The sequence below is a fragment of the Gekko japonicus genome, unplaced genomic scaffold (genome assembly GCF_001447785.1).
Source record: "Gekko japonicus isolate JY-2015 unplaced genomic scaffold, Gekko_japonicus_V1.1 scaffold1383, whole genome shotgun sequence".
In the NCBI taxonomy this organism is placed as follows: domain Eukaryota; kingdom Metazoa; phylum Chordata; class Lepidosauria; order Squamata; family Gekkonidae; genus Gekko; species Gekko japonicus.
The window spans coordinates 438,651-455,786 of NW_015162523.1; the positions used below are offsets into that span (position 1 = coordinate 438,651).

General features: G+C 49.3%; 1 protein-coding gene across 1 annotated transcript; it reads left to right on the plus strand.

The window, feature by feature from the left end:
• Positions 1 to 3,713: 3,713 nt before the first annotated feature.
• ZBTB48 (zinc finger and BTB domain containing 48) lies at positions 3,714 to 17,136 on the plus strand. Its single transcript, XM_015406258.1, has 11 exons — positions 3,714 to 3,809; positions 4,662 to 5,534; positions 8,657 to 8,943; positions 9,349 to 9,460; positions 11,322 to 11,414; positions 12,521 to 12,607; positions 12,955 to 13,109; positions 13,253 to 13,389; positions 13,805 to 13,969; positions 15,131 to 15,219; positions 16,400 to 17,136. Exons 2-11 carry the CDS (start codon positions 4,803 to 4,805, stop codon positions 16,688 to 16,690), a joined length of 2,148 nt encoding a protein of 715 aa, XP_015261744.1. The 5' UTR covers positions 3,714 to 3,809; positions 4,662 to 4,802; the 3' UTR covers positions 16,691 to 17,136.

Here is a 17,136-nt window from a genome sequence, read left to right on the forward strand (position 1 = left end):
ATTAAATATGGTCCATATAGTGCAGGTGAGGAAGGTGGCGGGCACAGAAAAAATGAATTCTCCAGCAATATGAGACTGGGAACATTAAGAGGCCCCCACACTGCTGAAGGAGCAGTATGGACCCCGCAACTCCTTAACTGGGCCAAGACAAGTTCTTGCCTGCATTTCTGGAGGGACGTATTTGCCTGTGATCAGATTATTGCTTTGAGCTCCTAGAGTTTATTGTTTCACTGGTCTTCTTGCAGTTTAGATGCCGGGAGTAAAACCAGGAAACGTCCTGTGTGCATCACTGAATTGATTCGGGAAGAGGAATCGTGATTAGGAAAGCCCTTGGAAAGAGGAAGAGGACACTACTCTTCCCCAGTCCCGCCCCGTTTTACCAGATGACCCCCAGTGTGTTTTTTTCCTCAAATGCAGCCCTTTCCCCTTCACATGGAACAAGCAAAAGGGGCTATAATGGGGAATATCTTTCAGGATGAAAGATCACCAGCCCACAAACATATCAAAGGCAGGTGGGGCACGGGAGCGGGCAGCAAAAGCACATTTTTCCATCCAGCAGAACAGCTTGAACCAGCCCTGCATGGAAGATCCCCCAGCATCCTGTTTCCCAGTGGCCAACCTGATGCACGTAAGGCCCATAAGGAGGAGCACAAAAGTCAAAGCCTCCTCCAGTTTTTGGCACAGCAGCTGGTACTCAGGGGTATACTACTGCTGACCATGGTGGTTCTATTTCACCATCTTCACTGACGACCACCTGGACATCACAATTTTTCACATACTAGGCCTGGGTTTCCCGACCTGACTTCGGTCGCATTGACGGTCTGCTGCTGGGAACTCATTTGTTTAAACTTCATCACTGTTTCCAGTTGGAGTAGTGATAGGACCTAGGAGCTGCACATGTGGAACTCTCATCAGGGAACAGGGTTGCCAACTCTGGGTTGGGAATCACCTGGAGTTTTAGGGGGTGGAGCCTGAGGAGGGCAGGACTTGGGGAGGGGAAGGACTTTAATGGGGTATAATTCCATAGAGTCCACCTTCCAAAGTGGCCATTTTCTCCAGGTGAACTGATCTTTGTCGCTTGGAGATCAGTTGTAGTAGCAGGAGATCTCCAGTCACCTGGGGGTTGGCAACACTATCAGGGAAAGAGGGTGGAGAGTCCAAATCTTGGAGGGTAAAGGTACTGGGTAGTGGTACTAGACAGGTTACCTCCAGTTCTGAGGCTGGGTGAAACAAGGCTCTCCTAGGTGTGAGAAATCCTTACAAGGTCGTGCAGGCTCACAATACAAGAACTCATGGACTCTCAATGAAATTGCTGAGCAGTTGGGTTAGAACGGATAAAAGGAGGTACTTTTTCACCCAAATTCACTGCCACAGGTGGGGATGGTGGCTACAAGCATGGATGGCTTCAAGAGGGAACTGGATAAACCTATGAAGCAGAGATCCATTAGTGGCTGTTAGCCACGAGGTATAGATAGGAACTCTCAGTCTGGGGCAAGTGATGCACTGCATTCTTCGTGCTTGGGAGGGGGGGCAACAGTGGGAGGGCTTCTAGCGTCCTGGCCCCACTGGTGGACCTCCTGATGGCACCTGGTGCTTTTGGCCACTGTGTGACAGAGTGTTGGACTGGATGGGCCATTGGCCTGATCCAACATTGGCTTCTCTAAGGTTCTTATGTAAGTATAGAGGAACTGTTACTTCACAAGGGTGATACAATTTGGAATATATCATTTTTGTCTTCAGAGGAAGATGAAGGCTGCCCCATCATCCTGGTTTGGCCACTGTGTGACAGATTGTTGGATTGAATGGGCCATTGGCCTGATCCAACACTGACTTCTCTTATGTTCTTATGACAGTCCTGAGCCAAGTTACACCCTGAGTAAATCCAGTGAATTCAGCAGGGTGTAACTGCTTCAGATCATTTTGGCTAATAATTTTTTTTAGTCAGGTTCACACATCATCAATCGGGGTGTGGGTTTTAGTATGTTTAATTATTTGTACTATTTTAAAAATTGGTTTTGGATTGTTTTTTCACAAGGGGAAAGAGCAGCTAAACACCAAAAATAAATGCAAAGCCATATTATTATTGGGGTAATTAATTGGGTTCATTGTTATTAACATTACGTCCAGCATTAATCATCACAATGCAATACTAATAAGTATTGTTTTTAAGATTGTTAATAGTCATAATCTCTCCTTATATATAATTGAGTTTTGGTGGGGCCACCGTCCTATGGGGTGGCGAGGAAAAATGCGCTCCCTCAGCCATTGGCCCTTCGGCTACCGCTGGCTGGTGCGTGGGGGGGAGGGCCGAGCCTCCGCTGCCTTGGCCTGCGGGGCCCTGCGAGCGGCCAGTGGAGAAACAGACGAGGCCGCGGTGGGTGAGAGGCGCTTGGACATCAGACGCAAGAGGCACCATTTGCCCATAGGAGTGGAAGGCCACCACCTCAGGGAGACAGGCAACCTTTTGAGCCCCCCGTGGCCGCCGCTGCTGGCGGTGGCCATAACTTTTAAAAGATCCCCTAACGAGAGCTGGGGGAGCCGGAATGACCTCTCACACGCGAGAGGTGGAGTTTGACCCTAGGAGTCCAAGGCCACCCCCCCGGGGCTCAGGGGGGGGGGGAAAGGTCCCCCCCCCCGCAGCTGTTGCAGCTGCAGCCGATAGCAGCGGCAGCGGCCATAACTTTTTAAAGAGCCCCTAACGAGAGCTGGGAGAGCCGGAATGTCCTCTCACACGCGAGAGGTGGAATTTGCCCCTAGGAGTCCAAGGCCACCACCCCAGGGCTCAGGGAGGCAGGGGAACTTTTTTTGGGGGGCCCCGCCTTTGCAGCTGCTGCCAACAGTGGTGGCCGCCATAACTTTTTTAATTCATAGGCTCCAAAATGGATTTTCAAAATGCATTCTCTATTGGCAATTATGTACTCCATTATCCCCTATGGGCAAGCGTCCTCTCCATTATTCCTTATGGACAGTCATGGATTCTCTATTGGCATTATGGATTTTCTATTGACAATTATCTACTCCATTATCCCCTATGGGCAAGCGACCTCTCCATTATTCTCTATGGGCAGTCATGGATTCTCTATTGGCAATTTTGAATTCTCTATTGGCAATTATGTGTGGTGGCTCAAGTTGTTAAGACGCTGAACTGCACTCTGTGGATTGTGGAAGGTCAGTAGTTCAGCAGTTCGAGACCCGGGTGCCGCATGACGGAGTGAGCTCCCATCTCTAGTTCCAGCTCCTGCCAACCTAGCAGTTCGAAAGCAAGAAATTGCAAGTAAATAAATAGGTACCACTTCGGTGGGAAGGTAACAGCGTTCCGTGCGCCTTGGTGTTTAAGTCATGCCGGCCACATGACCACGGAAACGTCTTCGGACAGCGCTGGCTCGGAGATGAGCACCGCAACCCTAGAGTCGGATTCGACTGGCTTTCGAGCAAGGGAACCTTTACCTTTTTATCCCCTCTGGGCAAGCCTACTCTCCATTATTCTCTATGGGAACTCATGTATTCAATTGGTGTCCTTAGTTTTAGTACGTCCCCATTTTGATGTATTCCTCCGTTTTGAAACTCGCGGGGGCGGGGCTGACCGGCCGTAACAGCCCCGCCTTCTTAATAATTTATCCCGACTCACCCCGCCCACGCCCGGGCTCTATGGCCCCGCCCTTACTGTCGCGCGCGTCCCCGCCCTCTGGTCTCGCGTCATGACGTCACGCGTCCCAAGATGGCGCCGGTTTGGCTCATGTCGCCCTCTCAGCCTGGGCTGTAGCCACGGTAGCGGGGGGAGGGGAGACGCGACGACATAGAGGGCTGAGGTAAATGGGAGCTGAGGGACTCCTCCTCCTCTCGCACCGGGTTTCCCCTTCCAGATGGTTGCAATGCACGAAGGGGTGTGGTGGGGGAGCCTTCCAAAATTCTTTCCTGAGAGATGGGGAGGGGAGGTAGGCAGTGCAGGCGCCCCCCCCCCCGCCTGCCCTTTCGTTTGTCTTCTGTTTATTGTTCATCATTTCCAATGATGCTTTATGCTCTGCAGCTTCTCAGCATGACAGGTGCTCTGATCATTCCTTTTCCATCTTGCCCCTCCTCCCGTAGTTGCCCAGGTGCCAGGCAAAGCTTATTTACTCTGAAGTAAATATCACTGGGGCCAGAGGGGTATTTTCCTATGTAAGCATGCTGGAGGCTGTTTTGGATTTTTCCCCTTTGTGCCACCTTCCGTTTTTGAATGAAGAGACATCTCTGTCCCCCTGTTGCTGTGTGGAGGACAGATTTGCTGTCTACTGAGCCTGCCCTTTTCCTCCTACTTTATGCCCACCTTCTCTTTAATTTGGAAGCTGTAAATGAACTCTGGAGACTGCTGTCAATGTAGAATGCAAAGGATGTTTTTTTAAAAAATTGGCAAAGGAAGTTTTTTGAGGTGGAGTGGCTGGGATCGTCTATATCTGTCCCCAGGTTTATTTCAGCCAAGCTTTTTGCAGGTGGATCCTATTAATGTAGGATGGAGCTGTGTTGCTCCACTTCTTGTTTTATTCTCTCCCCTGACCGGATTGCTGAGAACAGCAGCCTCGCAATTCCTTTCTCTTTGCATGCGCCAGGCCTGAATTCTCTGTGCTTTCATAATCCACAGTCCATGTTTTATTGATCACCGTTCTCTTCTTAATGTGTTTTAGGCAGAGTCATGTCAGCCCATCGTCAAGTATTTCATATTCACCTCTGGCAGAGCCTCCCTGGTGGTGGTGGTGAGGAGTCTGAAGAGGAGCTGTGCCCAGCCACCACCTACCCATCTCGTCTCTCTTCTTTTCCAGCAGGTCATGGAGGGCTCCTTTGTACAACACAGCGTGCGTGTTCTGCAGGAGCTCAACAAGCAGCGAGAAAGCGGACAGTACTGTGATGCCACCCTGGCAGTGGGCAGCTTGGTATTCAAGGCGCATTGGAGCGTCCTGGCATGCTGCAGCTCCTTCTTCCAGAGCATGTACGATGGAGCTTCCAGCCGGGTGATCCTGCCAGAGACCTTTGTGGAGATCTTTGCCCTGCTTCTCGACTTCTTCTACACAGGGCACTTGGCGATCACCACAGAGAACTGGAAAGAGCTTCTTGCGGCTGCCAAGGAACTCTGCATCCCGGAAGCTGTCAAGCTGTGCCAGGAATTCCAGCCCAAACACTTGGATAGTGGCGACCAGAACAGTGAGCCTTCATGTGAGAAAGACCTCAGCAGTCACTCTGAGGAGGTGACAGATGTGCAAGGAGAACCGGTCATTCAGGCTGTGCCCAAAAATGACTCCGTTCAGGAACCCAGCCTGAACCCCTGTCCCCAGGGGAACACAGTGGCCCAGGGACAACCCAGCCTGAACCCCTGTCCCCAGGGGAACAAAGTGGCCCAGGGACAAAGGGAGAGCCCCTGTATCCTTCGGGGAAGGTTGAAAAGGGCTCTCAAAACAAACACACTGAGCAATGCAGGTGAAGTAAAGAGCATCCCGGAATGTAAAGAACTAAAAAGTCCATTGAAAAGAGGAGCCACCGAGGACGCGGGCGCCAGTAATGAGGTGGCGTGTGGAGTAATGTCCTAACTAGGGATTTTTCTTTGGGTGTTACAAAAGCATTCCTGATAGAAAATAAAGGCACCTCAGAGCGGAAATGTTGTTACCAGAGATGAAGTAGCAGCAGTATAAGTTTGCTGTTATATTGGGGGAGGTACAGGAGAAGGGCAGATTTGTGAGCCACGTGGGTTGGGTCTTGAGGGGAAGCAGGAGTTGGGGATTGTGGGATTGTTGCATCTTCAGTTGAGATCCCAGTTGAGATTGTTGCATCTTCAGTTGGGTCTCTGGGGAGGCCTTTCCTCATTGTTCCATTTCCTGCAGAGCACTTGCATACTGCAGAGGAGTCTGGAAGATGGGATGCCCTCTCTGTTCTCATAGGGCCCCTGTGGACTGAGAACATGTCCTAGTAGGAACCTGAAGGTGAGCATTGCAAGGGAACATCAGTAATGGCAGGCAAGCTGGCTTCCTGGTAGGTTGATGAGCTTTTAGTGTGGAGCTCCCACTAACCTTCCAATAGGAATTTCCTGTGCTTCTCAGTTGGAAGCTGCTGCATCCAGCAGAGACCAACTGTTGATCTTCATTATTAGTTGAAAGCTGGTGGTGATCCCACACAATTAATTTGTATGCAGTTATTCAAATCTGGATGGCTGTGGTAGATGATTCCAAGATCGTCAACCATGCCTTCCAGCTACCCAAGGATGACTGAAGCAAATTGGTGTTAGTAACCCCATGTATGCAAAGATTGGATTCTGCCCCTTAAAATCATGGGATAAATGAAATATTACAGATGTGGGCTTCCTAGATTTTGCATATTCTCATGTAAATTTGTTTAGTATCTGTAGGAAAACCAGATATCAGCTATTGAAACCTCCTTGTTTAAATACATTTCTTAAAAGAAAAGCTGGAACACAGGGACTGGAAATACAGGCCCAACTTACACTATGATTGCAGAATTCCACGTTTCTTGAGAAACAATTATTGTCTGTACTGCTATTGTTGACAGCAGCAGCATGGAGTACTCGCAGCCCTGGATATCAAGATCAGTTTTCGTTATCTGTGTTAGTTCAGAAGTCATAATGGAACATCTGATAAAAGAATTTTTGGAAGGCAACGTTCATGTCTTGCAAATTCTACTAAGCATGGGCCACCCCAAGATAGCTATTATAATAATGATAATTCACAATATGTGATGCTCAGCAAAGGTAGCGTGAGGTTTAAAAGTGCCCAAACAAAGCTTGCTTACTTAAGTAAGACTCCCTGACTTTACTGTCCAGTAAAAAAAAGCAGGCCAGTGTGGCACTGTCCAGTTCTTTTACATTTATTCCAAATGTATCTAAAGAAGTGAGCTCTAACTCATGAAAATTCATACTAGAATGAGTGTTGGTTGTTAAGATGCCACTGGACTCCTGTTTCATTCTTCTGCAACAGGCTAAAATGGCTTGTCTTCTAGAATTAATTTTAGATTGTCTTCTAGACTTTATTTAAACACAGCGAACCCTGTTGTGGTTTTGTTAATTCTTAACTGAGGCTCTATCACGTTGACTGTGACTGTCCTCAGCTTTAAATCTGTGTTGTGATTTGGCCCATAATTGTACGTCGTGAGAGACCCGTGCAAACAAATCCCTTGAATTAAATTCTGCTACTGACTGCCAAAATGAAGGAAGAAACATCTGCTCTAAGAAAATTTCAAGAAGTCTGTTTCTTGACGTTAGAAGAATGCACTATTAGAAAGAATAAAGAAACAATCAGTTCCTAATTTTCTCAACTCTCAAAAGAGCTGCTGGTGTACTCTGTTTGGTTCCCAGAAACAGTCCTGAGGATTTCATTTTGGAAGATTTCCAACTTGATACCTCCCAGTAAGCCTTAAAACTTCAGTGCCATAACAGTTTTGAGACTAAAGGTTTATCTCCAGAATCTTTCAGATGTGCAGAATCTGCTTCCCTTCAAACTGCTTACAAAAACAAAATGGCCCCTGAAGCAACTTGCTCCAATTTTACCTTAATAGTGTGAATATGAATAGATCTGCACGGCCCTGAATATGCAGAGTGAAGTGCTCTGGCAGATACACAGCTTTGACTGCTGTGGTTTTCTTTTCCTTGAATGTTATTCTCACATATCCATAACCGAAGAGAATTGTCAGCTATACATAGACGTTGAATCCTTTTGTTCACCATTTAGCTTTGTTTCATAATCGTGGACTGTAATTAGCACATGCCCCTCTGTTGTAGTGTTACTGTGACAACCCCTTAACTGGGGAGGTCTGGTTTCTCTTTAAAAGTGTTCTTTATGTTTTGTTTTACTGTGTATATCCGGCTGCCACCAGGAAATTTAAGGCTTTCCAAACCTTTATACGATAATATTTCTATCACTGGGTAGGTAGGTCGGGTTAAGAGCTTTCGAGGTACTAATGTGGTCCTGGGAAGTATTTCTTTCAGAGCTGGTATCTTAATAAAAGTAGATTTATTGGTATAATTCATAAATAACAGGATAGTACTCTGTATCTAGGAATGGGTAAATACTGAACAATTCCAACTGGTTTTTCGCACACTTTTCTCTCTCACTGTTAGGGATTTTGGCATGTAACTTTGTAACACTTTTTTCTTTAGGCCATATACGTTTACTGTTTCTTTTTATCCTGTCACTCAGACTTTTTATTTTTCTCTTTAACTTTACTTTCTTCTTTCATATACATTCATCTCTTCTTCATACACAGAACTAATTCCTATATCATCCACACGACAGCTTCTCTCTCCGACCTCCGAACTATCTAACTGACTGTTTAACTGTCCTCATCAACTGTCACCCTTCAGCTGTCAAAACCTCAAACTGTCACTCCTGATAGACATACATATTCATCCACACAGCATCACTTCCAAAACCCCTCCCCCTCTCTGTCACTCACCAATCACACCACACTTGCCTCTTCAAGCACTCTAGACTATCACATGCAACCAAACTTTTAAAGAGACACACACCCATAAACAAGGAATCGTTACAGTTACCAAGTAACATTTTAAGTACTTCACTGTTTTTAAGCATGGGCAGCCATAATTGAGGATTCTCTTGTCAAGGCTGGGCCTTTACTGGATGTGTAAAAGTGACTTGTGCTGGTTTATTTTTAATTCCAGTGGGAAATTCAGGTGGTTCTGGGCCCTAATGACCTCCCTGCTGAAGATGAAGGAGGAGGAAGGAGAACTCGGGAAACAGACGAGGATTACATTCCTGGGAAGAAGAGCATCAGGACCAAAAGAAGATCTCACTTGGCCAGAAAGCCCAGTGCCTCTGAGACTGCAGGGAATAGCAACCTGTTAGAGGCTGGACTGCTTGGAAACCGCAGGGGCACGGCTGAGCCTGTAGAATGCCCCACCTGCCACAAGTCGTTTCTAAGCAAATATTATCTCAAAGTGCACAACAGGCAAGTCCCTGGTACCCTCACCCAGAAGGGACTGGTGCAGAAAGGGGTGGCGGGGGGCAGGACTAGAAACCTAGAAAAGGACAGATTCCTAGCACCAAGGCAGACGTAGAGATGTTTGCTGTAAAGCAGCTAGTGGTGCTGTTGACCACAAGACTGATTGACTGTGGGACTTCAGGGCTGGGATACACAAAGGATGGGATCACACAGTACATGAGGGAAGCTGGAGGTTTTGCTGTAGGCCAGGCGGCCTGAGGCCTGGTTCGCTCATTACACGAGAAGTTTGTAGGAGGCAATACTGGGTGAGCTTCCTTGGAAAATCTGAAGAGCATCAGCTGTCTTGAGCTCTGCTTACTGTTGCGGCTGTGGCTCACACCGGCTGTGTTTGTTTCTCCCTCTAATTTGCAGGAAACACACTGGAGAGAAGCCGTTTGAATGTTCCAAGTGTGGGAAATGCTACTTCCGGAAGGAGAACTTGCTGGAGCACGAAGCGAGGAACTGCATGAACCGCTCAGAGCAGGTACCGGGGATGGAGGAGGGGCATCTGATCAGAGCATTTGTAAAGCTTTCAAGGCTGAAACCTGAGACTCGCCTGGACAGATAAGGGTTAGTGCACCTCAGTAGGGAGGGCTGGGTTGAAGTGCTGGAGATTTCAGGTCCTCTCAGAACCATGCGGCTGCCATGATAGCCTGTGGGTGTTGGATGTGTGCTCAAGGTCTCATGGAGTGTGGCAGTTCTAACCGGCAATGGAGTTTGGTGGAGCTGGTCCCCGAGAGGCCAAGAGGGATTCACAGTCCGGAGCTGGATAAACAGTTCAGTTGAGGTGAAAAGTGCAAAGGAGAAATGGAGGTGGAGTCAGGAAAAACCAAGGTTGGAAGCCATGGAATTGGGAAGCAGACCAAGTGAACTGTGGCTCAGGAAATGGCCCAGGCTTGACCTGGAAGGATTTATAGCTGGGTCAGGAGGAAATGGTAGGCTGAAGTGGGGGAGGAGAGGACCTCTCTAGGACTTAGAAGAACTCTGCCAAAATCTCCTGCACTAAACAGTCTTGAGTGGCTCACCACCACAAGCACCAGCACGCAGGCCCAGATCCCAGGAAATCTTACTCAGCCTCCGCTACATTGCAAAGTTTCTGTAAGGACAATGAGATAATTGTGAGGGATCTTATATGTCAAGATGCAGTGTGGTATAATGGTTAGAGTGCTGGACTAGGATATGGGAGACCCGGGTTCGAATCTCCACCTTGCCACGAAAGCTTGCAGGGGGGTCCTTGGTCACGCAATCTTAACCCTGACCTACCTCACAGTGTTGTTGTGAGGATAAAATGCGGGCAGGAGAATGTGATGTAAGCTGCTTTGGGTCCCCATTGGAGAGAAAGGCAGGGAATAAATGAAGTAAACAAGTGAATAAATAGTTGTGAACGATCCTGTAGAGAAATGAGTAGTTGTAGTGCAACATCTACCCTGATCCAGGCCAAGCCAGGGTTTGGCCCTTGCTCAAAATAATCGTCTTCTCAGAGCAGCCAAGCTGATCTACATGTTTGTAAAAATCCATGTATTTGTAATAATACCCTCCATGAACTACAACATTAAAGAAATCTGGAGCATGCCAAATGAGAGGAAGCTAGAATGATTCTTCCTGACATGCTAACTTTAGGAAGTTTTTTTATATGTGGGAGCTTTTGATTCCACCCGCCCCCACCCCCTATTCTCTGGGGTGGGGTGGTTCCAGACAGGAAGTTTTTAATTCTGAATATGTAGACCTGCTGCAATGATTTCATGTTTTGGGGTGTGTGTTTCTTTAAATGTTTAGTTTGACTGCAGTAATGTAAGGAAAGTGATAGAGGGAGATGAGTGTGATGTGATTGGCTGATGACTGAGAGAGTGGGAGGAGGGGTGTCTCTGAAGAGATTCTGGGTTTTGGAGAGACAAGTGTGGAGTGTTTTTGTTTTTAGCCTGTATGGCAGAAGAAGCAGTTTGGATCTGTCCTGTGTGGCTAAGACAAACCGTTTAGCTTGTGTGGCTAAGGCTGTCAGAGTTGAGTTTGGTGTTTTGAGTGACAGTGTGTGACGCCCAGCTTTATCAGTTATGTTTATAAGTTCCTTTCTCCAACAATAGTTCAACAATAGAACAGTCCTTCCTCAGGGCCACATAGTGCTCTGAAGTGCCCAGACACAGGCCCATTCTACCATAATAGAGAGATTTGGTATTTTTAATTCCTGGTGTCCACAGTAATCTACCAATTTTATGTGAACAGAGTGTGTTTTAAAGGAAAAATAGTCTCCCCAATAAGGAGAATGTCACACTTGCTCTCTAAGTGCTCTCATAAAGTGGCTATTTCAAGTAACCCCTTCTGTAACTCCTGACTTCTTTCCTCTCCAGGTTTTCACATGCTCTGTCTGCCAGGAGGTGTTTAAGAGGCGGCTGGAGCTGCGGCTGCACATGGTGTCCCACACAGGAGAGATGCCTTATAAGGTTGGCCTGCCCTGCCCTTGGTCACGTACTCGGCCGTGACTCTGTCACTGGGTGGGCTGAGGGATCCTGGGAAACAGCATGTGCCGCTTTTCAAGGAGACTGTGTCCAGGAGACACCTTGGGATGCTTGTTGAGCTTCCTCTGTGTAGCAGCGGTGCCAGGTGTCCTCTCTGTTAAGGCTAGTAAGCAAGTGACACACACACACACCCAGCTTGGGCAACTGAGTCTTGCGTCCTGGTCCTGAATAGAACTTGAGCTTGGCAAGTGAGGTTTGGTTTCAACATACCTTTAGGGGGGAAAAGTGGTTGACCCCAAACATGTCTAATACATTCACTTTCTTCTGAAAAGTGTCCTAGTAGAAAAGGGGAAAAGCAGCTTCTTTGGGACTCCCCGGTGATGTGTTTGGTGTAGTGTAAGTCCCCTGCTATTCTCTCTCAGCCCCAGCAGTCTGCAACATAGGGATAATACTGGACTGCCTTTCAGGGTCGTTGTAAGTGTTACTAAATGAAGCACCTCGGGTATTCAGAAAGGTAATATGTAAATGCTAAGCAGTAGCTTTCAGCCAGATGTAAAACTTACAGCATCTTGGGGGAGGGAATGACTCCTACACGGTGTTTCCGTTTAAAAGAAAAGAGAAGGCGTATCTGAATTTTGACACATCTGCATTTGATTGAGTTCTTGGACAGCAGAAATCAGTGTCTGCTTCTCAATCCATGTTTCACAGGACAAAAGTAATTTGGCACTGATAACTCATTCAGGATGCTTACTATGGCTTAAGCAATTCTTTTACAGTTGTTTGCATAGATGTTTTGCCCTGTTTTGCTTTTGCCAGACATGAGGTTGGCACAGAAGCTGCCTCCTCCCCCTCCTCTAGCTAATGGGGGTCCTCTTTAATCCCTGTCCGCATTTTCAAGTTTCAACATCATGTCCTCACACTTACCTCTGGAGCTATTAAGTAACGGAATGCGTGCAAAAGCTGCCTGGCCAGACAGTTGGCTGTATGCACTGAGAGGTTCTTCTGGGCCTGCCCAGGACCAATCCGTAAGCACATTAGCAAATGTCGTACAGAAATGGCCGATGCTGATCTGTGACTCTTGTGTGTTTCAGTGCTCTTCCTGCATCCAGCAGTTCATGCAGAAGAAGGACCTGCAAAGCCACTTGATCAAGTTGCATGGAGCCCCCAAACCCCACGCGGTACGCCCTGGTGGTTCCTGGGGCTGGGGAGAGAGGATTGCTTGGGAGCTGGATGGGGTGGAGGTTAAGGTTCCAGTGTGCCAGAACAGAAAAGAAAATGGATTCTCTAGAACTAGCATCAGGGAGCCCTGAGCTCTACGAATGTTGTGGAAATGACCCAGTAACAGCAACCGTCATAGGTTTCCTATGCACAGCTTCTGTTGCATTCGCCCCCAAGTGATTCTTCAGACACCTTTATGATGGAAAAACAAGTTCTGGTACTGAGACACAGCAACAGACTAAGCGGTCGTACCTCTGCCTATGACAGGTAACTAATTCGGGTCCTCCTTTTGCTCTTCCTCCGGCAGTGCTCTGCCTGTTCCAAATGCTTCCTCTCTCGGACGGAACTCCGCCTACACGAAGCCTTCAAGCATCGTGGGGAGAAACTGTTTGTCTGTGAGGAGTGCGGTCACAGGGCCTCGAGTCGCAATGGCTTGCAGATGCACATCAAAGCCAAGCACAGGTACGCAGGGAACCTCTGACACTTCTCTTTTTATGTGCCTTTGTGTTTAGCAGGTGTGTTCAGGAGTGACTGTTCTCTCTCTGTCTCTGTCTCTCCCCGTTCCCCTCCAACCCCTCCCTCCCTGGCTGGTCCTGTCTCTGCAGGAACGAGCGGCCCTACGTGTGTGAGTTCTGCCACCATGCCTTCACCCAGAAGGCCAACCTCAACATGCATCTTCGTACCCACACTGGAGAAAAGCCCTTCCAGTGCCACCTCTGCGGCAAGACATTCCGCACGCAAGGTATGAGCGCCAGGTGGTCCTCTGCCGGGAGGTGGATGAGGCTTTATTGGTGGCCCTCGGGGCCTGCAGTTCTCTCTCAACCACTGAGGGCTTTACGAAGCAAGTGAGGAGTTGCCCCACCATCCACCACTGGGAGCAAATGGTCAGGGTCAAAGAGACAATGTTCCTTCCCCCCCCCCCCCCCCCCCGGTTCGGGGGGGGGGGGGAAGACAGGTTGCTTGAGGAAGCCCATGCTGTTGAAAGTATCTGGTGGGGGGAGGGGGTGAAAGAGCGGAGCAGAGTCCGCTACAGCTGCTTCTGCTTATGAGGGATTGGCTGTGGGGGAAAGGATGGTGTTAGACCAACCTGAGCGATCTTGTCCAGTCCTGAAAGGCCCTTTCACTTTTCTGTCCTCTGTCTGGGGTTCCCTTGTTAGCCAGCCTGGATAAACACAATCGGACCCACACGGGTGAGCGCCCCTTCAGCTGTGAGTTTTGCGGCCAAAGGTTCACGGAGAAAGGTCCGCTGCTGAGACACATCGCCAGCCGGCACCAGGAGGGGAGGCCGCACTTCTGTCAGATCTGTGGGAAAACTTTTAAAGGTAATGCCAGGGAAGGGCAGGGGTAAGAAGCCTCTTCCGCCCAAGTTCCTAAAAAGAAAAAAATCTGCCTGTGAAGATGGTGGTCTGCTGGCAAAGGAAACCAGGGTGGGGGAGATGAGGGCTGTACTTGGCTAGACAAGCCAGGAGGAAACCAAGCTTCGCTGGCACTGCCAGTACCACTGGTGCGAGCCCCGGACCTGGCTAGCAGCTCCATGGGTCCAACAGTTCCTGATAGGAACTTCCTGACAGAGCGGTTCCTAGGCGGAACAGGCTTCCTCGGGAAGTGGTGGGCTCTCCTTCTCTGGAGGTTTTCAAACAGAGGCTAGACGGCCATCTGACAGCGCAAGGCTGATTCTGTGAACTTGGGAAGATCACAAGAAGGGAGGGCAGGCAGGGTTGCCTCAGTGGTTAGTTCTCGTGGCCCTTTCTTACACGCCCAGGGAAATGCCGATCGCCCCTTCGGAGTCAGGAAGCAGTTTTTCCCCAGACCAGTTTGGCTGGGGATCCTGGTGGGTTTTTTTTGTCATCTGCTGGGCAAGGAGCAGGGATCACTGGGGTGTGTGTGTGGGGGGGGAAGTATTTGTGAATTTCCTGCATTGTGCAGAGGGTTGGACTAGATGGCCCTGGAGGTCCCTTCCAACTCCGATTCTATGAAAAGGCAACAATGGGCATGACTCATGCTTGTTGCTTTCTTCCCTGCCACCTGCCCCGGGGCACGCCTTGACTGCTGGGGTGGAAAACTGGCCTGGCTTGCCCCTGATCAGACTGTGTGTCAGGGGTTGCCTAACCCTGTTGTGTAGGGCAACCTTCATGTGCTAGGAAGCGGGCGACCGATGGCAGCAGAGTGATGCCTCTTTCTAGCGGAGAGCCTTCGTCCTGATTGAGACCCAGGAACCTCTCCCCGGTGGAGCAGGAGGGACACAGGAGCAGAACCCCACACACAAGCGGCCGAGTCTCAGCGGCTCAAGCAGCAGGGCCAGCATGCACCTGAGACGCTGAAGAGCTGCTGCCTGTCCGAGCAGACAGCAAAGCCTGTCTTGGGAGTGAGGCGGCTTCCTGCCTGCTCCAGCTTCATTGTGGAATAACATAGCAAGGCTCAGGCAGGGGTTCCTTTGGGCAGCTGTGTAACAGCCCCCCCTCCCCCCGACTTTACTTTCTCAGCTGTGGAGCAGTTGCGTGTCCACGTCCGCAGGCACAAAGGAGTGAGGAAATTCGAATGCACGGAATGCGGCTACAAGTTCACACGACAGGTACGCGGCATGTGTGCTGTTGACTCCGAGTGGCGATTCCTTGCCTTTGCCGTAGAAAAGAGCAAGATTCCGGATTCCAAGCAGTATCTGAAGAAGTGAGCAGTGACTCCTGAAAGCTTATAGGTAGAGGTTTCCCTTGCTCAAAAGCCAGTCGAATCTGACTCTTGGGTTGTGGTGCTCATCTCCATTTCCAAGCCGAAGAGCCAGCGCTGTCCAAACACATTTTCTGTGGTCACGTGGCCGGCATGAGGATGCCGAAGTGCACGGAACGCTGTTACCTTCCCACTGAAGTGGTACCTATTTATCTACTGGCAATTTCTTGGTTTTGAACTGGTAGGTTGGCAGGAGCTGGGACCAGAGACAGCTCACTCCATCATGCGGCACTCTGGTCTCGAACTGCTGAAATACCGACCTTCCAATCTGCAGTTCAGCGTCTTAACCACTTGAGCCACTGCAGCCCCTGAAAGCTTATACCCTAACCCTGCCACAAATTTTATGACTCTTTCAGGTGCTCCTGGACTCTTGCTCTTTTCTACTGCGACAGACAGACCAACACGGCTACCCATTTTGACTTTGCACAAAGACTAAGGTGGATAGGGGTGCTGGAGCAGAATCCTTCCTCTCTCTCTCCCTGTTTCCTTCTAGTCCTTGGCTTGACAGCTCTTTCCCATCTCTTCCTCTGAAGCTGGCCCTTCTTCTTCCCCACCTTGGGAGAAGCGAAGGTTTTCAAAAGTGGCTTCTGTGCCTTACTGCTTGGTATTGCAACGCCCTTTTCCAGTTGTCCAGAGCATTTTTCTAGCTTTTATCCCTGAAATCCTAGAGCAGACTTGTCGAACGGGTCAGGGTGAGTCTCCCTCTAACATAGATTGCCTAAGGCCACCTCAGGCAATCTAACACATTTTAATTTGCACCCTGTGAGGTAGGTCAGGTGGAGAAAGAGTGATTGGCCTATAATCACCCAGTGAACTTAATGGCCGAGCAGGGATTTGAACCCAATTGTCTATCAGGCCCAGTGCTAACTGCTACACCACATTTGCTCATACCTGCCGATCTTTGGGGGCCTTCCTAACTTGTAGTTGACCTGTGATTGTGAAAGGGGGGCTGTGCCGGCTCTTGTTTTGCTTTTGAGGCCCCCCTCAGCCTTTCTCTCTCTCCCCTTCCCTCCCCTGTTCTTCTGAAGGCCCATTTGAGACGCCACATGGAGATCCACGACCGGGTGGAGAACTACAACCCCCGCCAACGGAAGCTGCGCAACCTCATCATCGAGGACGAGAAGGCGGTGGTCGTCGCCCTGCAGCCCCCCCACATCCTGGAGGTGGGCTCCGCCGAGGTGATTGTGGAATCCCTCAGCCACGCCTCCCTGGCAGAGGAGATCCCCGTGCAGAGACTCTGTTCGAACGAGAACTTCGGCCCCGCAGATATCATTGAACAGTCGCTCATCATAACAATCCCCAATGACTGCGAAACGTAGCAGGCGCACCTCGGTAAAGCCCCCCCTTTCCCCAAATAAAGTTTGGGTGGCCTCACCCCTTGTAGCCTTTCGTGGGGCTATCTGAGAGATTGCACCGTCTTTTAAAATCTTTAAACTGAAAGCAAATTTTGAGTTGGTTATGCATGTTGGAGGCAGGGAACCAAACAGGGGCAGGAGAGTGAGTCTCCTTCAAGGCAATACAAGTTTGCCTTAATTTGAAGCAGCAGGCTGTCTTTGATGTTCCCCTGCACGCTGACATGCCCCCCGCTGAGATGAGTCTTGTCTGAAGAGCTGGGCAAAGCAGCAGCAGAATGAAACGGTACAGCAGCAGAACATCTCTGCCCTTGGGCCGGGGTCCTCCCTTTGGTGCCTGTGGGATCCAGGGCTGCGCCCACCGAGCATTTGTAGAAAGTGGGTGTGGCTTCTGCCCAGCAGGGCTTCTAATT